The sequence below is a fragment of the Mytilus californianus genome, unplaced genomic scaffold (genome assembly GCF_021869535.1).
Source record: "Mytilus californianus isolate M0D057914Y unplaced genomic scaffold, xbMytCali1.0.p SCAF_2, whole genome shotgun sequence".
Lineage (NCBI taxonomy): Eukaryota > Metazoa > Mollusca > Bivalvia > Mytilida > Mytilidae > Mytilus > Mytilus californianus.
In genome coordinates, this window is record NW_026262668.1 from 60,903,769 (window position 1) to 60,929,581 (window position 25,813).

At 33.0% G+C, this 25,813-nt stretch overlaps 1 protein-coding gene and 1 long non-coding RNA gene across 6 annotated transcripts in view; both read left to right on the top strand.

Annotated features, from left to right (window-relative positions):
• LOC127730158 (uncharacterized) lies at positions 1 to 25,738 on the top strand. Of its 5 annotated transcripts, none has more exons than XM_052238414.1 (7): positions 1 to 236; positions 8,663 to 9,171; positions 11,472 to 11,660; positions 13,585 to 13,708; positions 16,997 to 17,080; positions 19,530 to 19,700; positions 20,774 to 25,738. In XM_052238414.1, the coding sequence occupies exons 2-7, from the start codon at positions 8,726 to 8,728 to the stop codon at positions 20,978 to 20,980; spliced, it is 1,221 nt and encodes a 406-aa protein (XP_052094374.1). In that variant the 5' UTR covers positions 1 to 236; positions 8,663 to 8,725; the 3' UTR covers positions 20,981 to 25,738. The 5 variants fall into 5 exon arrangements, 4 of the variants coding, with proteins under 4 accessions (XP_052094374.1, XP_052094375.1, XP_052094376.1 ...); XM_052238415.1 differs by lacking the exon at positions 1 to 236 and adding an exon at positions 243 to 480; XR_007994981.1 differs by lacking the exon at positions 1 to 236 and having other exon boundaries at positions 8,649 to 9,171; positions 16,981 to 17,080; positions 20,774 to 25,713.
• Positions 1 to 25,813, top strand: part of LOC127730163 (uncharacterized) — a 171,790-nt gene that overhangs the window by 24,276 nt on the left and 121,701 nt on the right. The gene's annotated exons all lie outside the window — the stretch shown is intronic.

Sequence of the window (25,813 nt, forward strand, 5' to 3'; positions counted from 1 at the left end):
ACGCAAGCGCATAACATTCGTTTCCTCCTTCGTGCTCATTTTTTAAAAGTACTTCGTTACATGATCAATTAGTCCGCATGCTGTATATATGTTACTGTTTTAATAACTACGTTTATGAACATATACTATTAGCAATTTTAAGAGTGCCCTGTGTGTAAGGGTTAGGGTGCAAATAAATAAGTACGCTGTAGAAGCGAAGCTCCTGCTAGAGGAGGAAGATAAAGACTAGGTAACAGGTAACTCCAATATTTCGATCATAGAATATTTTACTGAAACAGTTTGTCCAATGAATGTTTCAACAAATTCCATACATGCCTTTTTACTTAATTTGGGTGAATTTCAGATATTGAAAATGTCCGTTCGAATAGTCTCTGGCTTTACCTAGCTTTGCACATGGTCAACCAAGACAAAGAAACCTAAAGTAGTAAAGATAGGTTTTGAACAAGGAATTTCAACATAGCTAATTTATTATATATTTAGGTAATTTTTGGTCTATTTTACAGTATATTTATGATAAAAACAGAAAGAACTATTATAATTGAAAAAAAACGCATATATCCAGGTTAAATGAGAAAGTAACCATGAAATGGAAGATTTCACTGGCTTTGAGCCAATGGAGGCCTTGGAGTCTTCATAATTTTTCGTTGAGTTCAGTCTCAGACACTTAGATTAGATTGGATTTATAATAGACACAGTGCCTAAACTTAACATCTCCAATAACAAAATGGACATGACACATAATATAAAATAAACAACATCTATATAGTGACTGTCAACCTTAATAATTTCATATACATGATATACATGATATATGTCAAGAAATTAGTGTTGAATATTTCCCCCTTTCATTTGTAACCAGGTACCGATGGGTACAAGTGGTACATGCTAAATATTTTCATTCCTTACATCTGTAATTAGTTGCAAATGAATACAAATGATACATGATTGCAGTAAATTAACGGGCTATATAACTGACCTGTAGTCAAGTACCTATGTCGGGAGATATGCAAAGTCCATTTTTTTACCTAGCAGAAATTTTTCAAGTTTTTTCATCTGGAAATTCTAGCAACTTCATTATGGGTTACAGACTTTTCTGGAATACCCTGTTGACCTGAGCTCAATCTGTGTAAATGACACCAGTGATCATTGAACAATCGACTCTTATTGTGACATAATAACATTAGCATTTAGACATTGGAAATGTAAAGGAAAATGCATAGATGTGAAATATATATAGTTGTCTATGAATGAGACTACAGATAAGAAAGTGTTCTGACATGTGAAGGGCTGGAAATTTGGATTGTCCCTGAAAACTGTTTGACACTGACAGGGGTTGAAAATTTGCCTTGTAACAGGCCACCTTTGGTTCTCTGGAAGAGTTGTAATAAGTCTTCTTTAATATGGCACTCTTCCAATCCTACAATCAGTATCAACATGATCAATGGATGTAAAATTTTAAATTAAGGTACAGTTACTTGATAAGTTTTATGGTGTGAATTTAAAGGTAATACTATAACCCCTTTTGCTGATAATGTTATGCAGTCATCAATTAATTAACCAGTAGTAACCCCATAGGAGAGTAGTATGCAATAAACAAATGTTTGTTTTTATTCAACTTGTATGCTTTTGATATTCAGCTTCTTTGCCAAATATTGTTACAAGTGTACAAGTTTACACCAAGATGTCGTTAAATGATATTGGATACCCTGCATATATCATGATTTTCAGTAACACATGGTCAAATCGCTGAAAGACCCCCTCCTAAATTATTGAAAACTATCATTCTGCATTTACAATAATATCTTGGTGTAAATTATATACACCCATTCTGGCTAACGCCCTTCAAGGTGTATCTAATACATGTAGTATGCCCTTCATACATGCAAATAATGATGTGTTATTTTATTGTAGAATTTCTCATCTTTAATATTCTAAGCTTGCTTTCAGTAACTACAGCATGTGCATATGAATAACTATTGTCATGATTGTGACTATTATATTGTTTATTAGTCCCCTACCAACGAAGTTGAAGAGACTTTAGGTTTGCACTCTGTCTGTCTGTGTGTCCGTCCATCAGTCCGGCAAATCAGTTTTCCATATTTTTTTTGTCATGCTTGAAGATATTGATTTAATAATTGGTATATAGTTTTATCATGACAAGTTACAGATCAAGTTTGAATTATGTTCCGGTCTGATCATTTTGTGCAGAGTTATGGTCCTTGGACTTAGAAAATTCACTTAAAAAATCATTTTTCCATATTTTTTTGGTCATGCTTGAAGATATTGATTTAATAATTGGTATATAGTTTAATCATGACAAGTTACAGATCAAGTTTGAATTTTGTTCCAGTCTGATCATTGTGTGCAGAGTTATGGTCCTTGGACTTAGAAAATTCACTTAAATAATCAGTTTTCCATATTTTTTTTGTCATGCTTGAAGATATTGATTTAATAATTGGTATATAGTTTTATCATGACAAGTTACAGATCAAGTTTGAATTTTGTTCCGGTCTGATCATTTTGTGCAGAGTTATGGTCCTTGGACTTAGAAAATTCACTTAAATAATCAGTTTTCCATATTTTTTTTGTCATGCTTGAAGATATTGATTTAATAATTGGTATATAGTTTTATCATGACAAGTTACAGATCAAGTTTGAATTTTGTTCCGGTCTGATTATTTTGTGCATAGTTATGGTCCTTGGACAGATAATTCACTCAAATAATCAGTTTTCCACACTTTTTTTCATCATGCTTGAATATATTGACTTGATATTTGTTATATAGTTTACACCATGACTAGTTATAGATCAAGTTAGCATTTTGTTCCAGTACAATGAATTCTTAACCCGTAGGGGACTATGTATTGCCATGCAATACTCTCAGAATGCTTGTTATGTTTTTGCTACATGTACCTATTATACTGATATTCAGATAAATGCTTTTTCTGTTTATTTAATTTGAACTGATTTTTAAATTTGTAAACATGTATGTTCTAAACTTCTTAAATATGTTAGTCCACTGATCATGATTGAAAACTGGGAGGGTTTAGATCTATGAAAAAAATAGTTTAACCCCACCATATTCATGTGCTTACACAGATCCAAGTCGGAAACCTTGTCTGTGGTTTTATTGTTTTTTTCTTATTTGGAGAATTTGATGTACATGTAGATGGCAGATCTTTGATTCTTTCTGATTAATTTATTCACAACTTTTATAGACTTTGAACTATTTAGAACTTGACATATTGTATTGTATCATGTGTATAGACACCTGTAGATTGCTGAAAGACTTTAAGTGTATTTTGCTTCTAGATGTCTTTCGGTTGTTTTTATATGACCGCAAACAAAATTTTGTGGTCGTATATTGGTATGACGTTGGCGTCATTGTCGTCGTCCGAAGACACATTGGTTTTCGCACTCTTACTTTAGTTTAAGTGAATGGATCACTATGAAATTTTACCACAATGTTCAATACCACAAAAGGAAGGTTGGGATTGATTTTGGGGGTAATTGCCTCAAAATTTTAGGAATTAGCGGCCAAAAAAGGGGCAAAAAACAAGCATTTTTCTAGTTTCATGACAATAACTTGTGTGTAAGTGTATTGATCTTTCTGAAATTGTACTACAAGGTTCCATATCACAAAGGGAAAGCTGGAATTGAGTTTGGGGGTAATTGCCCAAAATGTTGAGGAATTAGGGGCCAAAAGGGGGCAAAAAATAAGCATTTTTCTAGTTTCCAGACAATAACTTGTGTTCAAGTGTATGGATCTCTCTGAAATTGTACTGCAAGGTACCATACCACAAAGGGAAGGCTGGGATTGATTTTGGGGGTAATTGCCTAAAATTTTTGGAATTAGGGGCCAAAAAGGGGCAAAAAAACAAGCATTTTTCTAGTTTCAGGACAATAACTTGTGTGTAAGTGAATGGATCTTTATGAAATTCTACTACAAGGTTCCATATCACAAAGGGATAGCTGGGTTTGAGTTGGGGGTAATTGCCCTAAACGTTTAGGAATTTGGGGCCAAAAAGGGGCAAAAAAACAAGCATTTTCCAAGTTTCCTGACAATAACTTGTGTTCAAGTGTACGGATCTCTCTGAAATTGTACTGCAATGCACCATACATTGTAACTCAAAGGGAAGGCTGGGATTGAGTTTGGGGGTGATGAATCATAAGGGGGTTCAAAAAATTTAAGGGGGGATTTTTTTCCCCTTTTTTTTCTTCAAAATTTTCCATTTTAAATTGGTTATTTCTGATTTATATATAAAAGCAAATAATAATGATATGGTTTGAATAGGTAAATTAAAATTTTTTAAGTTCTTAGACCACATTCATTCTGTGTCAAATATTTAATCACAATCCAAATTCAGTGCTGTATCAAGCTTGAATGTTGTGTCCATACTTGCCCCAACTGTTCAGGGTTCGACCTCTGCGGTCGTATCAAGCTGTGCCCAGCAGAGCATTTTTATGTCATTGGGTTGTTGTCTCATTAAGGTATATATATATATGCAACAGCACCTTTGTTCAAATCATCAGCCAGAACTCAGACTTCAATATTCCTTCTTTTACTTCTGCGAGTCAAAATGTGTTTACATGTATTTGATGAAATCAATTTTTGACTTGTTCACATTGGTTTCTGTTTATCATTGTTTATGGCTTGCTTTTTAGCATGATCAGCAACAGGTTTTTTGTCGAGCCTGCAACTTTTGTCGCAGAAAGCTCGACATAGGGATAGTGATCCAGCGGCGGCGTTAGCTAACTTCTTAAAAGCTTTATATTTAAGAAGGTGGAAGACCTGGATGCTTCATACTTTGTATATGGATGCCTCATGTTACGAAGTTTCCGTCAGTCACATGTCCAATGTCCTTGACCTCATTTTCATGGTTCAGTGACTACTTGAAAAAAAGTTAACATTTTTTGTAATGTTAAATTCTCTCTTATTATAATTAGTAGGATAACTATATTTGGTATGTGTGTACCTTGCAAGGTCCTCATGCCCGTCAGACAGTTTTCACTTGACCTCGACCTCATTTCATGGATCAGTGAACAAGGTTAAGTTTTGGTGGTCAAGTCCATATCTCAGATACTATAAGCAATAGGTCTAGTATATTCGGTGTATGGAAGGACTGTAAGGTGTACATGTCCAACTGGCAGGTGTCACCTGACCTTGACCTCATTTTCATGGTTCAGTGGTTATAGTTAAGTTTTTGTGTTTTGGTCTGTTTTTCTTATACTGTATGCAATAGGTCTACTATATTTGGTGTATGGAATGATTGTAAGGTGTACATGTCTAGCTGGCAGGTGTCATCTGACCTTGACCTCGTTTTCATGGTTCAGTGGTTATAGTTAAGTTTTTGTGTTTTGGTCTGTTTTTCTTTTACTGTATGCAATAGGTCTACTATATTTGGTGTATGGAATGACTGTAAGGTGTACATGTCTAGCTGGCAGGTGTCATCTGACCTTGACCTCGTTTTCATGGTTCAGTGGTCAAAGTTAAGTTTTTGAGTTATGGTCTTTTTTTTCTAATACTATATGCCATAGGTCAACTATATTTGGTGTATGGAAATATTTTATGATCTATGTCAGTCACGCAGGTTTTATATGACCTTGACCTCATTTTCACGGTTCATTGCTCAGTGTTAAGTTTTTGTGTTTTGGTCTGTTTTTCTTAAACTATAAGCAATAGGTCAACTATATTTGTTATATGGAAGAATTGTTAACTGTACATTTCTGCCTGGCAAGGTTCATCTGACCTTGACCTCATTTTTATGGTTCATTGGTCAATGTTTAGTTTTCTTGGTTAATGTTAAGTTTATGTGACAGTTACAATAAAGTTTTATATTTAGGACTATCAACATAATATCAATGATTAGTAAAGAAGGCGAGACATTTCAGCGTGTGCACTCTTGTTTTTTAATTTGCTACCTTAATACTTAATCTATAAACTTACAATCTCTTAGTCTTACAAGACTTCACAGTTACTGACATGATAACTGTAAACCAATTTATTTTCACTTATACTTTTTTATCGTATTTAGCTATTTTCAGCTAATTTCATAGAGATTTATGTTCACAATTTTCTAACTTTGTTCATGTTCATGAAGATCCAAGTTTGACGCTTATGCCACTTTTGTAGAAGGCCCAAAAAACATATATATGCTTGTTTCCTGCCTCCAACATGCCCAAGCTGAAAAAATAGGGTAGGTACTAGGTACACAATGTAGGTAGGGATTTTTTATTTAACTGAGATACAGGTAAATTTCAGAATGGAGGATACTCAAAACTGATACCAAATGAGTATTACTGAACATTGTGGGAGAGAAGAAAGCTAGATACATGTACATGATGTACATCATTTTTTTTTATTTGGTACTTTTCTGATTGACATTTTGTTAATATTTGGAAGAGACAATACAAAACAGGAATCAATGACTGATTAGGACAACTTTTTCGCAAATGCACGGAAAAAAAATTAGGGTTGGAGGGTCTGGAAGCAGGAAACAAGCATATATTTTTTTGGGGGCTTAATTTGCATTATTGTATCTCTAGCATGTCTAGAGTAAGTTGTGAAAAAAAATAGTTTGTCATTATGAGTGGGTTTACAGTATTAGAAATCTCTGAGGTGCAGAAGAAATTGGTACAACATTGATTTTTCACTGTTTTGAGGGTAACATTGTTGTTATTTATGTACCTCTTTGAACAGTTCCATCTATGAGTTTGAATGTCCCTTCGGTTCCCTTCGCCCCTCTTTTTCCACAATTTTTGACAGAGTAAGACTAAGAAGCGAGACTAAGGTTGCTGTTTATGACAGCGGCAACAATTTGTTAAAGTTTGTGATTATGTCAGTTTAAGGGAAACCATGAATGGTAAATCAATGATATTTGGAATGCAGTTGTATAAACATTGGCACATATCATTTCCATGGAGTTTATAATATTTGGTGCTGCACCCTCAGTCATGGTCTATTGACTTTGAAACTTTTGCATAGTTTACGATTATAATTAGGTCAATTAAAGGGAACCACTTATAATAAGTAAATCATATTTGGTATGCAGTTGTATAAGCATTGGCACATGTCATTTCCATGGAGATTATTTGGTGATGCCCCTCTGTCATGGTCTATTGACTTTAAAATAATTTAATTTTTTTCTTTAAATGTTAAAGTTTGTGATTAGGTCAGTTTAAGGGGGACCATTGATGGTAAGTCAATGATATTTGGTATGCAGTTGTATAAGCATTGGAAAATTTCATTTCAATGGAGATTGTTTGACCCTGCCTCCTTAGTCATGGTCTATTAACTTTGAAACTTTTGCATATTTTGCATGGTAAAGTTTGTGATAAGGTCAGTTTATGGGGAACCACTTACATGTATAATACATTGTAAATGTTCTAAGTCAGTTATATTTGGTAATCAGTTGTATTGGCATTGGCACATCTTATTTCCACATAAATTATATGGCCCTGAACCTTCAGTTATGGTTCATTGGCTTTTAATATTAGCATAATTTATGTGTAACTCGAATAATTCAAGCCCTTTCCGTGTCCGATTTTCTCCCACACGAGGGCTTGAACTTCTTATTATCATTGGACGCATCGCCTGCTCTCTGTGAGAGAGAGCCAATCGGCGGCGATCAGGATAATGAGTCTGCGCAACTGTCTTGTAATTGTCTTACCAAACACTTGTGTTCAATTAACACAAATCCGATAATAATTTATTAACATCAATTAACATCAGTTTACATCATTTAACATCAATTAACTCCTCCTTCTTTAGCTGCCAACTTAAATCAAAATTCCCATATTGCATAGCGGTGTGAAATTTCCGGAAGGATCGAGGAAGACGTTCAGGCGTTAATGTAGCCTTCGTAGATCAGCGGAACATAACGACTGAATTATTTGGGTTAAATTTATGTGTTAAAGTATCCTTATTTTAATTTCAACATTTGCATTTTACAATCAAAATTACACACAGGCGAGACATATATCTTTGCATTGATCATCTATCAACATGATCAACAGTTTATTTTTAGGTTGTGTTTATATTTTTTTTAGACGTAAGGGTTCTTTAAGGCAATATATTATTAGTCTCATGTCGGTGCTTGACATATAAATTGGTGTGTCTAGCCTTTGAAATGATCCAATGTTTGACAGTTTTCAAATTATATGTATAGGTCAAGGAATATATTGCAATGACTGTGAATGAGGTTTGACTGCTATCAATAAAAAAGTAAGGAGATGTGGTATCATTGTCAATGAGGCAGCTATCCACCAGAGTCTAAATGATGTAGACGTAAGCAACTAAATTTCACTGTACATGCCGTTTACGGTCTTTAACAATGAGCAAAGCCCATACCACATAGTCGGCTTTAAAAGACCCCAACATGAAAAAATATAAAAATGTGAAAGAGAAAACCAATGGCCAGATTTATGACAAAACAATAACGAAACACAAATATGACAGACAGAAACTAACAACAACCACTGAATTAAAAGAACCTGATTTTGGACAGGCACATAATCTTGATTTCCTTTATTAACATGCATGTACATTATTTACATATGTTACACTTCAACATAGTTCAAATATGTTCAGTTACATTTTGAATCTGTCTTTTATATACATGATGTAGTATAACTTTTCATCTTTAATCCTTTTTTTCCCTAGATTTCAGAAAGTTTGTACTTCATGTTCTTTGTTAGCTGAATCATATATATTTTTTCTTGAATCATGTCATCATCTGAAATACCAAGAAAGCGTAAACATGGTAAAACATACACTAGTTCAGCATCTGAGTCTACTGAGGATAGTACAGGTCTTCCAACTAAAAAACCCTCAACTTCAGCATCAACATGGAAAATTGAAGATCTTGACCTACAGTCTATTTTCTTTGCCACTGAATATTTGCCAATGGAAACTTTGATTAGCCTTTTAAAAAAAAGACGAGATTTAGAGGATGTACCAAAAATAGTCAATACGTTGATTGGATTTACTAAAGAATGCCTAAACTTTACAATCGATGAGAATACGTGGCAAATGTGTGATTCATCTGTTAGACCAGAACAAGAGAAAGGAATAGAGATTCTGATAAACACAAAAAAAAACGTTAGAATGTTTGCTAATAAGATACGTTCTGAAGAAGCACAACTTTTGGATGAAGAACCAATTAATCGAGAGTATGTATTTTCAAAGGATATACAGTACACATTACAATGATTCAGTGAAAAATTGTTCTTATCATGCTTATTGTATTGAGGGATTCTGTGAAACTTGTCGTCAGATTGCTGATGTTTAGAAGTGAAAACACTCATGAATTTACCTATGTGATACACAAAGAGATATTTCAGAGTGAATCACCCAAAATCATCAGTATTATAAAAAATCACCACCTTTTGTTACAATTCTTTCCTAAGACATCACCTCACAAAATAGAAATTTCACTGTGTTTGCCAATTAATCTACATACAGTCAGGGGTACTACTTGTACAAGTAATCTTTGTTTACTTGAAGAAGTAAATAATAATATACTTACATAAGTTAATTATAATGTTTGAATAATCTCCCCTTAATTTTTTCTAAAAAAATTTACTTGTACAGTCAAGGGTCTAACTTAAATAAGTTATTAGAGAAAAATAACATACATTTGTTATTGAGGGTTAAAAAATCAAAAATCTGTGATAACATATGTATGTTACATGTTTCAAAGGATATTATGCATCCTTAATTTTGTTAAATTGTGTACTAGTTCTATTGATATTATAATTGTCTTTATGTATATTAAACTTTACAAAGATATGACAGTCCATAGTTTGCCAATCAATTTCAATCATGCATAACACAACCATCTTATTACAGAAAAAATATGCCTGTAATAACTAAAGGGTGTTATTACAGCTTCTCTACACTTCTTCAAAGCCTTTTCTACTACATATATCATGTATATCACAATGTATTTTAATTTATTGTAATAAATAATGATAAGAGCATGTAATGAGGTTCTGCCGCAAGCTTCCTAGTCATTCCCAAGTGTCTCATGTAATAAGTTAAATGCCTGTTATAACTAAGCCTTGTTATTACAGCTAAGTTATCACTTAAAAGCCTTGTCTCATTGATTTACCATGGTTGATCAAAAATGTATTAATTGAATTGGAAAATTAGTTTTCAAGGATATGTATTAAGTTACTGCGCAAGTTTCAAGAATTCCCAAGTGCCCACTGAAAATAAAAATTGTTATGGTACATTTAACTGATAACAAACATATGTTACTACAGATTAAGAGAAAGTATCTATAATAACACATGTATGTTATTTTTCTCTAATAACTTATTCAAGTTACACCCTTGACTGTTGTATAAGTAATTTTTTTGTCGAGCCTGCGACTTTAGTCGCAGAAAGCTCGACATAGGGATAGTGTTTTGAGTCTTGAGTTTAGCTATGTATGTTGGTTGAGGGAAATCTTATTTATAATGAATTAATGTGTTGTTCGGTCACTGGTTGAATATTTTTCTATATATGAATTCTTCGATTAGTGATTAGCTATTCTACATTTTCTATACGCATTTTAAAAAATTAGATGTCACAGTGAAGAAATGCCTCGACCAATGTTCTTCAAAGTTAACCAGAGAAATGGGATTGGTGACTATAAGTGGTGAAATTTTTTTAAGGGGATGGTTTTCTTTTTATTGTTGCAGCCTAAAGTGTTTTTATTTGTTCTGTTCCAATGTATGCTTCAACCAATTTTTCTTCAAGTTTTAGAAGAAAGTTTTGACTAGTTTGACATGTTTGAGTGCCTGTGTACTTATCATAATAAAATCAGGTGTATGATAGAGGAATTCTGACTGAAAATTGCTGATCCTTTTGTTGCATGCTGAGAAAATAGTTTTGGTTCATTTTTCCCTTAGCATGCTTAAGTTGTTAGGCATTTTATTCATATGAACATCATGAATAAAAGGAGATATACGGTATATGTCAACGAGACAACGCCCTAATGACACAAATAACCAGAATACACAAAGACTTTTCATATGATATCACTTCACTAAGTGTTAAAATGTAGAGTAAATTTTATACTAGTCACACATGTTACGTTTACATACTCGAGTATAATTTATACTGCAGCTGGAACACTTCCTGCTTTCTTTATTTTGAAGACCTGCTAAATATAGTAACAAAGTTATATTTCATACAACATGTACACTGTCAATTTCATTTAAATCAGGTTCATTCATAATTAATGACTCCCTTAGCATGTTTAATGACACGAAATACCTTTGATTTTGGTTTTCACATTTTAAGGGCAATTATTGTAGCATTTAAAGCTGCAGTATAAAACAAAACTCAATGTCAGAAAAAATATCAACGTTTTTTTTTTTATTTGGCACAGTAAACCTGACGTTGAAGAGCTGCACCATACAAATTTGCAGGGCAATTTGTTGTAGCAAGAACTTTTTCTGACCATAATTGTTTTTTTATTCAGCTTATTTGAAAGATGGTACTGCAAAGTTGTGGATTTTATAGATCAGGCTGTCCAGTTGCTAAACTTGTTGATTAATGAGGCTTTGGAAAAAATTGAACATAAGAAGCAAACTTGTCTACTTCATATAAAAGAAGGCTCATTTACTTATCTTTTTATGAAGTTTACAGAAATATGCTTTCTTAGTCCGGAGTAAGTACCTTTTAATTTGGTACAACTGTATTCATGTTCTTGATGAATAGAAGATGTGGGGTAAACATCAGTGAAACAGCAACTTAAAAACAATTTCATCAAGATATTTGAAAGCCTATATAGACATGATAGATGTATTTAGTCAAGGCTAAGTGATCTGAATTTGTACTTTTTATACCCTGTTTTTGATTTGATTTGATTTGATTTTTGGTGTTTTAACGCCACTTTTAAGCACCGCTTTTGGGCTATTTTGTGGCAGCCAGTTTTTATTGGTGGAGGAAGCTGGAGTGCCTGGAGAAAACCACGGACCTTCGATAGGAAAACTGACAATCCTAGTCAATTAAGATTGTAGTCGAGTGCACCCACACGAGCGGGGTTCGAACTCACAACCTCAGTGTTGACTGGCTAATGATTACAGTAGAAACTACTTAAACCACTCGGCCACCGAGGCCCCTCTGTTTTTGAAGGGGCGGTATAAATAGTAATTGGGATGCCTATTCATTCCTCACAGAATCTTCACCATGTAATGCCATTGTGCATCTGCTATTTTGTGTTTGATAATTTTGGGTTTTCCCTCAGGGAATCACGGACATTGCAATTGCTTTATCTTGGGTGCACCAATTTTGTATTTGCAACTCCCTCTTAACTCCTTTTTAAAATTAATTTAAAAATAAATTCAATCATAATCAGTAAAGTAGGTGTGCACTCTTGTTTTCATTTTTGCCTTTTATCTTTAAAACTATAATATATGGGAGAGAAACTTTAAAGCAAAAATTACCAGCAAGATACGATCTACAAATAAGTCAACATGGCCGAAATCATCAAACACTTCCTATACATTTGTAGGAGTTATTGCCCTTCAATGATGATTTTTTTTTCATTTTTTTTTCATTTTTTGCCTATTATCTTTAAAACTATAATAGATAGAGATAAACTTTAATTGTCAAAATGATCAGTAAGACAAGATCTACAAAAAGGTCAATAAGTTGACTACTTGTAGAAGTGATTACCCATAAACATGTTAAATGAAGATTTTTTTACAATATCATGAATATTTTACAATTTTGGCAAAAATTATAGGAGATAGAGAGAAACTAAAAACAGTAAGAATATCATCATCAAGACATGATCAACAAATAAGTCAACAAAGCAAAAATTGTCAGTACATTTTTTATAGGAGTTACTGCTCTTGAATGATGAATTTTACCCATTTTTATGTTTTATGCAAAAAATATTTATAAACAGATAGAAACTAAACAGAAAAAATATCAGCAATACAAGGTCAACAAAAATGAGATTTTAGTCATGAATTATATTCTAGTCTACAATGTTGAAGAGTGTCCATTTTTGAAGATGCACATAAATCCAGGTGAGCAACACAGGCTCTTTTGGAGCCTCTAGTTTATTTGTATTTGCTTAGTTTGATTTTACAAAAGGAAAATAGTATTATAAACTTGATAAAAAACATGATATTATATGTAATGTATTTCAAATGAAATCCCAATAAATACACAAACAATTCACTAACAAGTCAAAACTAAGTTTTGAAAGCCATTTATATCAAACTTATATTTACATGTCTTTGTCTGCCACCTTTTTAAATACACCATTTTAAGGATTGTACATTTTAAAATGTTCTCTTCTAAAACAGCTGGCATGAGTCGGTTTTTATCACATTTGAATAATCATGAGCTAGGATTTCAAAATAACCCAATTTTACTCATGTCATTTAATCAACATGTGCAAATGGAAAGCAGGTACTTGTACATCTTTATGTTATGTAAACTGGTAAAAGTACATAGTATTCAATCCACGTCATATCCATATCATTTTCATATGATAGATTGTTAAGCAGCCCATATAGAATCCTTCTAAACTTTTGTATGGATAAGAACATTTCATGTCAGAATTGAAATAATTTCAGACCTGGCGAAGGAGCTAAAACTGACTTATGGATTAGAAATAAAAGAGTTGGATGCCTTCCTGACATTCGTTACTGGCAGCAGTCATCCATGCCAAACAGAAACATATTAATAATGTTAGCAGAAGTAAGAAATGATTTCATATTTTATTTCTATTCTGTTTGTCTTTGCCTCTAAGTAACCAGGGCATATAGTGTTACCCTTGCAATTTGTCTGTCTTTCAATCCTACTGAAATCAAAGTTTCACTGACATGATTTTTAGTATGTTAGTATGCATTGGTGTGTAATGATTACTTACAGATTGAGTTTGTATTTCATCCCCTGTTGGCCCATTTTCATGAATATTGTTCTAATCATTTGTTTGAAAAAATTCTGTAGTGCCTATTGATCTGGAGCTGATTTATGGTACATTATTGTCGAGCCTGCGACTTTTGTCGCAGAAAGCTCGACATAGGGATAGCGATCCGGCGGCGGCGGCTACGGCGGCAGCGGCGGCGTTAGCTAACTTCTTAAAAGCTTTATATTTTAGAAGATGGAAGACCTGGATGCTTCATACTTTGTATATGGATGCCTCATGTTACGAAGTTTCCGTCAGTCACATGTCCAATGTCCTTGACCTCATTTTCATGGTTCAGTGACTACTTGAAAAAAAAGTTCAGATTTTTTGTAATGTTAAATTCTCTCTTATTATAAGTAATAGGATAACTATATTTGGTATGTGCGTACCTTGCAAGGTCCTCATGCCCGTCAGACAGTTTTCACTTGACCTCGACCTCATTTCATGGATCAGTGAACAAGGTTAAGTTTTCGTGGTCAAGTCCATATCTCAGATACTATAAGCAATAGGTCTAGTATATTCGGTGTATGGAAGGACTGTAAGGTGTACATGTCCAACTGGCAGGTGTCATCTGACCTTGACCTCATTTTCATGGTTCAGTGGTTATAGTTAAGTTTTTGTGTTTTGGTCTGTTTTTCTTATACTGTATGCAATAGGTCTACTATATTTGGTGTATGGAATGATTGTAAGGTGTACATGTCTAGCTGGCAGGTGTCATCTGACCTTGACCTCATTTTCATGGTTCAGTGGTCAAAGTTAAGTTTTTGAGTTTTGGTCTTTCTTTCTAATACTGCATGCAATAGGTCAGCTATATTTGGTGTATGGAATGATTGTAAGGTGTACATGTCTAGCTAGCAGGTGTCATCTTACCTTGACCTCATTTTCATGGTTCAGTGGTCAAAGTTAAGTTTTTGAGTTTTGGTCTTTTTTTCTAATACTATATGCAATAGTTCAACTATATTTGGTGTATGGAAATATTTTATGATCTATATGTCAGTTACGCAGGTTTTATTTGACCTTGACCTCATTTTCAAGGTTCATTGCTCAGTGTTAAGTTTTTGTGTTTTCGTCTGTTTTTCTTAAACTATAAGCAATAGGTCAACTATATTTGTTGTATGGAAGAATTGTTAGCTGTACATGCCTGCCTAGCATGGTTCATCTGACCTTGACCTCATTTTCATGGTTCATTGGTCAATGTTTAGTTTACTTGGTTAATGTAAAGTTTATGTGACAGTTGTAATAAAGCTTTATATTTAGGACTATCAACATAATATCAATGATTAGTAAAGAAGGCGAGACATTTCAGCGTGTGCACTCTTGTTGTATAAAGAGTGAGTTTTTTTCTTTTTGGTTGAACACATTATGATTGAAATCATGGTTCTTGGACTTTAGAAATTAGTACTTGACTGGACTAATTTGTACTTGCCTGCAAATCTAACTGTTAGGTGTCATCTTACCTTGACCTCATTTTCATGGTTCAGTGGTCAAAGTTAAGTTTTTGAGTTTTTGTCTTTTTTTCTAATACTATATGCAATAGTTCAACTATATTTGGTGTATGGAAATATTTTATGATCTATATGTCAGTCACGCAGGTTTTATTTGACCTTGACCTCATTTTCAAGGTTCATTGCTCAGTGTTAAGTTTTTGTGTTTTCGTCTGTTTTTCTTAAACTATAAGCAATAGGTCAACTATATTTGTTGTATGGAAGAATTGTTAGCTGTACATGCCTGCCTAGCATGGTTCATCTGACCTTGACCTCATTTTCATGGTTCATTGGTCAATGTTTAGTTTACTTGGTTAATGTTAAGTTTATATGACAGTTGTAATAAAGCTTTATATTTAGGACTATCAACATAATATCAATGATTAGTAAAGAAGGCGAGACATTTCAGCGTGTGCACTCTTGTTTTACATAATCTTATATTATTGTTTAAATGATGACTCACAGAGTTTGCCTTTTGTAACTGTTGACCAATTTTTCACAACCTGGCTGTAGGCGGAGAACATTCATGTCTTACTGACACATCTAGTTTTTGTCTCGCCTTGACGGAGTCAAAAAGCGAGACATACAATGTAGGTATGCTGTTTCCGGCGTCTGCGACGGCCTCAACAATGTATTAGTTTGTGATTAGGTCTAGTTCATGGTGATCCACTTGTGGTAGGTCAATGATATTTGGTATGCAGTTGAATTAGCATTGGCACATCTCATTACCATGGAGATTATTTGGCCCTGCCCCCTCAGTCAAGGTCTATTGACTTTGAAACTTTCCATAGTTTACATGTATTAGTTTGTGATTAGGTCAATTTATGGGGAACCACTAGTGGTAGGTCAATGATATTTGGTATGCAGTTGTATAAGCATTGGCATATCTCATTTCCATGGAGATTATTTGGCTCCGCCCCCTTAGTCATGGTCTAAAGACTTTGAAAATTTTTCTAAGTTAACATGTATTAGTTTGTGATTTGGTCAGTTCAAGGGGAACCATTAGTGGCAGGTCAATGTTAATAGGTGTTCAGTTGTATAAGCATTAGCACATCTCATTTCCATGGATAATATTTGGCCCCGCCCCCTCAGTCATGGTCTAGTGACTTTGAAACTTTTGCTTAGTTTACATGTATTAGTTTGTGATTAGATCAGTTTAAGATGAACTGCTAATGTTAAGTCAATGATATTTGGTATGCAAATTTATTGGCATTTGCAAGTATCGTTTCCATGGAGATTATATAGCCCCACCCCTGATCATGGTTCATTGACTTTGAAACTTTTACATAGTTTACAAGTTAATGTTTGTGTTTAGGTTTGTTTAAAGGGAACGACTTATAATATCGACTTTGAATATTTGCATAACTTAAATGTTAAAGTGTTGCTATTTTAATTTCAACATTTGCATTATCAAAATTACAAAAAGGCGAGACATTTCTCTGTGATAACAGTTTATTAAAAAATAGTTTCAGTTTACTAGGTTTTCCAACTTTGACTTTAAATTCTTTAGGAAGAGGGTGAGATATTACCACTGAAAAAAGCTTTGTTTATTTACATGATTTATTTGTATTTTCCAGACATGTATGTTTTCAGGTTAAAATTGCCGCATTTAGGAATTCAGAAAATACTGAAGAGCGTGAAGTCAGTAAAAGTAAAGATACAAGTACAGCATGTACAGTATGTATAGTTTACAGTATACAGTAATGGGTAGAAACAGTTTAGAAAAACATTTATTTGCACACTATTATTTAATTTTTGCACACTTTTTTTCCATTGTTTGCTAGAAGATAATTGTGCTACACAAATGTTTGTCCTATCCCGATTCAAATTTTGAACTATTTACAGTGAAACTTGTCTAAATCACCACCTGTATGTAGTGACAAACTGCTTTATGCGATCACCTTTCCATCCCAAAAAAGATCAGATTATATATTTCAACTGTTTTAAGAGATCACCTGCTTAAGAAGACAGCAGCAGCATAAATCGAAAGAACCATCATCACTGTTTTAAATGTATTTCTTTGAATGATCAACAGCTATTGAAAAAGTTAATCTAAATGCCATTAATATGAGTTTTTGACACATTCTAACATGTATTAAGATGAATTTGTTAAAAAAAAATTCTATAAAGCTGCTTAAGCATACTATTTTGCCATAGATTTATATATAATTGTTTTCTATGTTAAGCATATTTTAGAATTTTTTTTTAATTATTTTTGGCAGGTTTTGCTGTTTAAGTATATTTTTGTTTCAAAAATTCCAATAGGCATGATAGGGAACATATATTACATTATTGTAGAATAAGTATATTTTGACAACTATCAGGACTTAGAACAACACCCAAGCCAAAGATGATTCATTACTAATCATACCTAACATGCCTAGTTTAGCATTTTTAAATGTTGATTTCAATACAATTAGTTTTATAAGCATGGCTTCAAAACAGAAAAACAGAAACAGTTTACATTAAACATTGCTAAAAAATGAATTTGAACAAGGTGAACCAACACCTGAAGTGGTAATCGTGCAGTTGGGTAATAGTGGGTGGATACCGAAAGGTATTCACAGTTGTCTTTCACTATATAAGTAAAATAAATGACAATAAAGACAACAACACCCATCAATTACCGCATGGTAGGAGTTTATTCTGGTCGACATGTTTCGCCAACAAGCGTGGCGTCTTCAGGACAATATTACATATGAAATCAAACAGTGAAGTACAAATTTTGCGGTTGTGTGGTTCGCTGAAAGTAACGTAACAATAGAGGTTGTTATGACGACGTTATAGGTATAAATAGAAAGTGAAAGTAAAATAATGATGACTTTATTGACTAACTTTCACTTTTAACTTAACTAGATTCTATTTTATTTTACTTTCACTTTCTATTTATATCTATAACGTTGTCATAACAACCTCTATTGTTACGTTACTTTCGGCGAACCACACAACCCCAAAATTTGTACTTCACTGTTTGATTTCATATATAATATTGTCCTGAAGACGCCACGCTTGTTGGCGAAACATGTCGACCAAAATAAACTCCTACCATGCGGTAATTGATGGGTGTTGTTGTCTTTATTGTCGTTTATTGTTAAAAAATGTTAAATGAACAAATAAAAGTTGATGAAATGTGGAAGAAAAAAGTGCCCGAAAAGGTGTTGAGGAACTGCAACAATTGCAAGTCTAGAAAAAATAGCTGTGCCTGGACAGAAACAAGCAGTCAAAGGAGTAGGTCCGGTAAGGGCCGATTTTGGCCTCAAATTTCAAGTTCATCTGACGAAAGATTTTGGACACTTTTTAAGCACTTAAGTGTCTATTTCAGTTGATTCAATTAGTTTATGGGAAATATTTTAACTGATTTAGTCATTAAAAACACTCCGATTCAAGCTTAAATATGAAAAATCTATCAAATATGCCAAAAAATGCCACTTTTCAGATGGTTTTTGTCAAAAATGAAAGTGGCCGCATCCGTGTTCATCCTCAACCTTTATATATGTTATGTATTATCATCAAATACAACTTACATTTCAATATTAAGAATGAACACAAATGCGGCCATTTTCATTTAAGACGGAAACCGTCTAAAATTTAACTAAAATGCTAAAATTGTGAAGATTTCAGTAATTTAGCATGACTTAATGATGCTAGTTCACGATATATGTGCTTTGTTTTGTCATAAACAGCCCATATTTATGCAGCAGAAGCATTCTACTTTTCAATGAATAACTAAAAGTTTACATTTTAACAATTTTGTAAAACTGCTATATTTTGGGGCCAAAAGGGGGTCTTACTGGGCCTACTCCTTTGAAAACGAATTTGTGTTCAAAAATTATATGTTGTTGCTGTGAACATTTAGGTTTTAATGATATGAAAATATTAGGGGTGTCACCATGGTCACAGGATTTGTTTTTGCTGTCTTTGAGTTTAAAACCTTAATATCTAAGTTGCTAAGAAAAAAAATGCCAATAGTGATTGATTTGCAAATTAACAAAACTAAACATAACTTATATCTATCATGTCTATAGCATGTATAGATAATTTTGAAAAGTAATTTGTTTGACATAATATTTAAGTAACGCACCTGACTGGTAAACATGCAACTTTTTTATTACCATGATCATTTTAGATTGAAAATACCACAACTACAAGTGATGAAAAAAAGCCAAACAAAACACCATGGATTCACAGTAAAGTTCAGCCTGATGTTTTAGCTCAGCTTGGTTGTGAAATGCTTGCTGAATGTCACAACTCAATATTTGTACCTGAAATTCTAGGCATCTTGTGCATGAAAACCAAGGTAAACATATGGTGTAACTTTGAAAAAAAGGTTTCTGCTCCACTTTTACAATCCAACATTGATATACATGGGGTCTCATTGGGGGGTGGGGTCTGATCCCTGATCTCGCTTATTGTTTTGTCAGAATCCTGTATCCCGCTTCTGGTTGCCATAATAGCGCATGTAATTTCCCGTGTCCCGCCCGACTTCGTTTCCCGTTTTCACGCTAAATTATTTGACTTTCACATGTCACGCTTAAAAAAAATTGGCCAATCCCGTGTCACGCTTAGACCCCAATGAGAACCACTACATGATATACGAAGTGTTATATTCATTATATCTGTCACAGATTTGAAAGAAAAGCTATACCTTAAAGTAAAAGCATCAGTATCTGTGTCTGTGTGTCCACAGACAGTTCTCTAAAACACGCATACAGTCATATAGTATGCAATTGCATCCTTGATAAACTTACCTTGTGTCACAAGCAGGGATTTGGCTGTTGAGTTTATGGAAGAATGCATTTGATTTGGTTTAACAACTAACTTATGATGAAGTATTACTTCTAATGACAATTTGCTTGTTTTTAGCTATGGGCCATGTCAGCTGTCGTCATCAGTCATTGTCATAAACTTTTAAAAAATCTCTGACACCACTGGACCAATTACAACCAAACTTGGCCTGAAAGATTCTTTGATAGGTATATCTTGTATATATATGTTAACGGTTAATGTCTTTTGTTCCTACCAATCAACCAACATGGCCACAATGACTAAAATAAGGAAATTAGGGTAAATTATGTAACTTGTCTAATTATTCTAATAACCTTGGCCTCATATTCATGAATCGGTGATATTGTTAAGATTATTTAATAATTGTAGTTAAAACCTTTTTTTTTTAACACAAAATACAGTCATGCTTAGTAAAGAAGACTTACATTTCATCGTATGTGCTCTCATACAGCTGGTGTATTAAGCTATTGAAAATAAAATCATTGTTCTTACCTATAAAGACAATATTCAGTTGTCTAACTAGAATATTAAATTTATAACCTTTAAGAGTAAGTTTATTTTAATCCTTACATATTTACTTTTCAGGTTATCTTCAACTACCTCCAGCTTTCAAACAAACATTTTATGGCTATAAAAAGATCTAAAGATATTGAAAATATGCGTTCACATATACAGTACACTCAAATATTTGATATAATGAAAGCAGAACATAGGAATGGACTTCTGGATCTATTATTCTGGTTAGGATGTGTACAGAAAAAAGGATTACAAAACCATTATATTCTGAGCTAATACAGGCAAAGGAAATTTGAATCTTACTTGCAACAATCATCACAAATGAAATTGTCTTTACAAGCATGACAAGTTTTATTGACAGTGGAATTGTGTTTTCTTAAAACTTGTTCCCACTTATCTTACTCATTTTAACTAAAGGAAAGTAAAGAAAATTGAAAAGACAATATCTTTGAGATTGTTTCAACTTTATTTTGCTGAAAGATATAAGAAGGAGAAAGATCTGTATAATAAACTAATTTCAAAACCAATATGCCGTCACAGTGATTTTATAGGATAATTTACAATGCTGTACATCATGTACATGTTATAGATGTAAAGTGTTCTGAATTTAAATAGCAATTGGTAATATATATCAAAGACTTATCAATAAAATACCTTACAGATGGTAAGTCAAGATAATATGTATTTAAAAAAAAAGCATAAGGAAAACAAAATAATTATTGAAGATATTGGCTTTTCTGATTTGATGTGCTGTTCTGTCCAAGATAGATAGGGGGGGGGGGGGGGGACGTTTTGTGGCAGAATACCAGAAAAACAGAAAGCTGAATTTTACATGATTTTAAGTCCATAAATGGCTGTTTGGAAATTTCTTGAGCAAGTACAAAATTTGGACTAGTGGTTTTCTCTTTGAGACTGTGACAGGTAGTATATCATGGTCAATTGCCCAAAGGGCAAGTTGTTAAAAAAGTTAATGTCGAGCCCAGTGACTTCCCATTATTTTTGCTTCTGTTAAGCTTTAATAAGACATGTATGAAGCATTTTATCTAAGCAAGCCTGGTTTACTGAAATTTATTAAAAGTCTCTTGTTATACATGTTATAAGTATTAAAATATCATGTCTTATTTTTTTATAATCGTCCACCGTTTTAAACAGTGTGAGACTCTTATTGTTTTGTTGGGAAAGTTATGTTTAAATGAATCAATAATGTAGTTAATTGTTTAAAATTAAATGTCATTAATTTCATCAAATACACTTTGTCAAATGACAAGACTTGCATTGCTCGGTGTTTCCTGTTTTCCCTTACTGTCATTTATCAAAATTACAAATAGTTCAGCTTCAAGGCAACACTGAAAAAGAACTGCTTGTTTTCAACAAACCTTAGGTCCATTGGCATAAGCTTTAAAAATTGATTGTAGCAAGTATAAATTTTAACTCATTACTTAATCAGATGAGTCTAGATGCACATTTGTGCTTTAAGTTGTCAAGTTATATAGTGTAGTAGTGTTATTCATTGCAAATTCTTAGTTTATGTTTTCAGTAACATTGGATTAAGTCATGTTAAATTATTTGGTATTTTTTTCAAACATGTATGTACCAAATAGAGCAAATATTCAATAATTTTTTTTAGAGTTAATTGAATTGTCAAATTTCTATATTATTGTTATTTATTATGTTGTGTGTGTGTTCTAATCCTATAAAGTCTATTGTATTTAGGCCAAAAAATGTATACCCTACATACTTATGTCCACCCACACTGCAGTCACTTTCACCTTGATTGTTTGAAATTGCTTTTATTAGTCTTTTGAGGGCATACGATACAGAAGCAAGGGCAGATAATAATGCATCCAAATTTAATGCATTGTTTTCACAACATTGCTAATAATAAGCATCCAAGATTCAAGGAAAAATAGCTAACATCATCAAATCAGTTACTAGTACATAAATTTGAAAGTATTTTTAACAGAAAACAAACTTATTGTATATTAGAGTGCATGAAATCCACTGCTGGGGCAGTAATTCTTATAATGGGTTCATGTACGGGGGAATACCTGCATGTTGCATTAAGAATACACTACGATGTAATATAGTGCCAAAAAAGGGAAATAGGATCGCACACATTTAAAATACTAGGTTTTCTATTTCTAGCTAAAAAATTAGCACATGACCCCCTTTTTTTTAGCTCACCTGGCCCAAAAGGGTGAGCTTTTCTCATCACTTGTCGTCCGTCGTTATCCATTAACTTTTACAATAATCTTCTCTGAAACTACTGGGCCAAATTAAACCAAACTTGGCCTAAATCATCCGTAGGGTATCTAGTTTTAAAAATATATCTGATGACCCCGTCTATCAACTAAGATGGTCGCCATGGCTAAAAAAAGAACATAGGGGTTTACTATAGAAGTCTATGGGAAAATTGTAAAAAAGGAATTTCAAATTGTCACAACTTGAAAACACAATTCAAATAATGATAAGGGGTCTTCAGTAACTATTGTAAGACTACAATGGGGATGACCTGCTTTTAATTTAACTACTCGGCCAAATTAAACCAAACTTGGTCTAAATCATTTTTGGGGTATCTAGTACTATTTATTATGATTTTAACCTTATCATGCTTATTTTACATGATACCAAAACCACAGTAGATGCAGGTGAGCAACACAGGCTCTTGAGAGCCTCTAGTTTCTTTTTTCAATCGACTTACTTTCAGAATGTTTTCAGCTAAATTTAGTCACAAATATTGATTCATGTTGATTGAAAGCCAGCCATTTGAGACTTTGACCCATTTTTCGGAAAAGTATTCAAAAATGAAATTTTGTATTTTTACCCTTAAATATGCAATTTTCAAACTGAAATATCTTGAAAAGTAAGTCATGAAGGTATATTTTTCTTTGCATATTCCATAGTGCATATCAAAATTGACTTTGTGCCAAAATTTTAAGAAAAAATTAAAGAGAGATCTTTTCTGTATTGTATGCCCTCAAAGGATGGATTGGGTCATTATGTATGTCTATCATGTTGTCTTACAAAGCAAAAACAGGGCATGCTAAATTGGTAAGTGAATATTTTTTTATTTCATTTATGGTACTATTATTACATTAAGAAAGGACAAACTCTATAACAAAACATGTACATTTTGCTCAATGTGTTGCACACTTGCATGTATTAATAAAGTATTGTTTTGCAGGTAAATTTTATAAAGTATGTCAGTGCTTTTTACAATTTCACAACTTATTTTTGAATTGAACGGAATGAATTTTGTACAGCATTTACCTTGCACATGGTGCTTTTTGTCATTATTGAATTGTTAATTAAGTGAAGTTTGTTGTCTATTTAAGATTTTATCATAATACTTATTTTTACAGAAGTCAAATTGCTATTTTTGTATTACTTTACACATATGAATTAAAAAGTAATCAGACTATTACTTTTTAATTCATAAATATTAAGAAAATTATTGTATCATGTGTATATACAGACATAATGATTAAGATATTACAAGAATCATATTTTGAAAAAAACTCTTTGATATTGTGGTAAAATGGCTTGATATATTTTTTTATTTATTTAATTTTATACGCCCGTTTATTATACGCCCGTTTACGGGACATATTATGGTATACCATTGTTTGTCTGTCTGTCCGTCGTCAACGTCGGACAACAACTCAAAAACGCTTGAACCAATTCGCATGAAACTTTGCTGAATTGTTTATATCTATTGACGTGAGCTCCCTTTCGTTTTTTTATAAATTTTTGATTTTAAGTTTCCCAGTTTGGGTTTTTTTTTCATAAAAACAGGGGGATTTTCCAGTTTTCGGACAATAACTCAAAAACACTTTCACCAATTTGCAAGAAACTTTGGTGAATTGTTTATTACTATTGACATAAGCTTCCTTTCGATTTTTATTAATTTTAGATTTTACGTTTCCAAGTTATGGAGTTTTATTCATTAAAATAAGGGGGATTTTCCAGTTTTCGGGCAATAACTCAAAAATGCTTTCAGCAGTTTTTATGCAACTTTGGGGACTTGTTTATATCTGTAGATGTAAGCTCTCTTTCCATTTTTATAAATTTTAGATTTTACGTTTTAGAGTTATGTGATTTTATTCATAAAAAAGGGGTGATTTTCCAGTTTTCGGACAATGCTTTGAGCAGTTATCATGAAACTTTGGTGACTGGTTTATATCTATTAAGATAACCTCCCTTTAGTTTTCATGATTTTCTCTGATATGACATTGAGAAGTTGTTGAACTTTATTCTTTGAAATAGCGACGGGCGTATCATGCCCTCATGGAGCAGCTGTTTTTTGTTTATATCATCTTGAACAAATTCTGTACCTTTTATATATCTATTTTATTATACGACCGCCAAAAAATTTTGTGGTCGTATACTGGTATGACTTTGGCGTCGTCGTCGTCGTCCGAAGACACATTGGTTTTCGCACTCTAACTTTAGTTTAAGTGAATGGATCTCTATGAAATTTTACCATAAGGTTCAATACCACAAAAGGAAGGTAGGGATTGATTTTGGGGGTTATGGTACCAACAGTTAAGGAATTAGGGTCAAAAAGGGGCCAAAAATAAGCATTTTTGTAATTTCCAGACATAACTTGTGTGTTAGTGTATGGATCTCTCTGACATTGTACCACATGGTTCCATATCACAAAGGGAAGGCTGGGATTGATTTTGGGGGTAATTGCCTCAAAATTTTAGGAATTAGGGGCCAAAAAAGGGGCAAAAAACAAGCATTTTTCTAGTTTCATGACAATAACTTGTGTGTAAGTGTATGGATCTTTCTGAAATTGCACTACAAGGTTCCATATCTCAAAGGAAAAGCTGGAATTGAGTTTGGGGGTAATTGCCCAAAACGTTTAGGAATAAGGGGCCAAAAATAAGCATTTTTCTAGTTTCCAGACAATAACTTGTGTTCAAGTGTATGGATCTCTATGAAATTGTACTGCAAGGTACAATACCACAAAGGGAAGGCTGGGATTGAGTTTGGGGGTGATGAATCATAAGGGGGTTCAAAAAATTGGGGGTGGGGGATTTTTTTTCCTTTTTTCCTTTTTTTTTCTTTAAAATTTTCCATTTTAAATTAGTTATTTCTGATTTA

Coding starts and splice junctions, on each gene's coding strand:
- LOC127730158 (XM_052238414.1), top strand. CDS start 8,726: ATGTCATCATCTGAAATACCAAGAAAGCGTAAACATGGTAAAACATAC. Junction 9,172..11,471: donor GAAGAACCAATTAATCGAGA/GTATGTATTTTC, acceptor TTTTTTATTCAG/CTTATTTGAAAGATGGTACT. Junction 19,701..20,773: donor TCTTGTGCATGAAAACCAAG/GTAAACATATGG, acceptor TTTACTTTTCAG/GTTATCTTCAACTACCTCCA.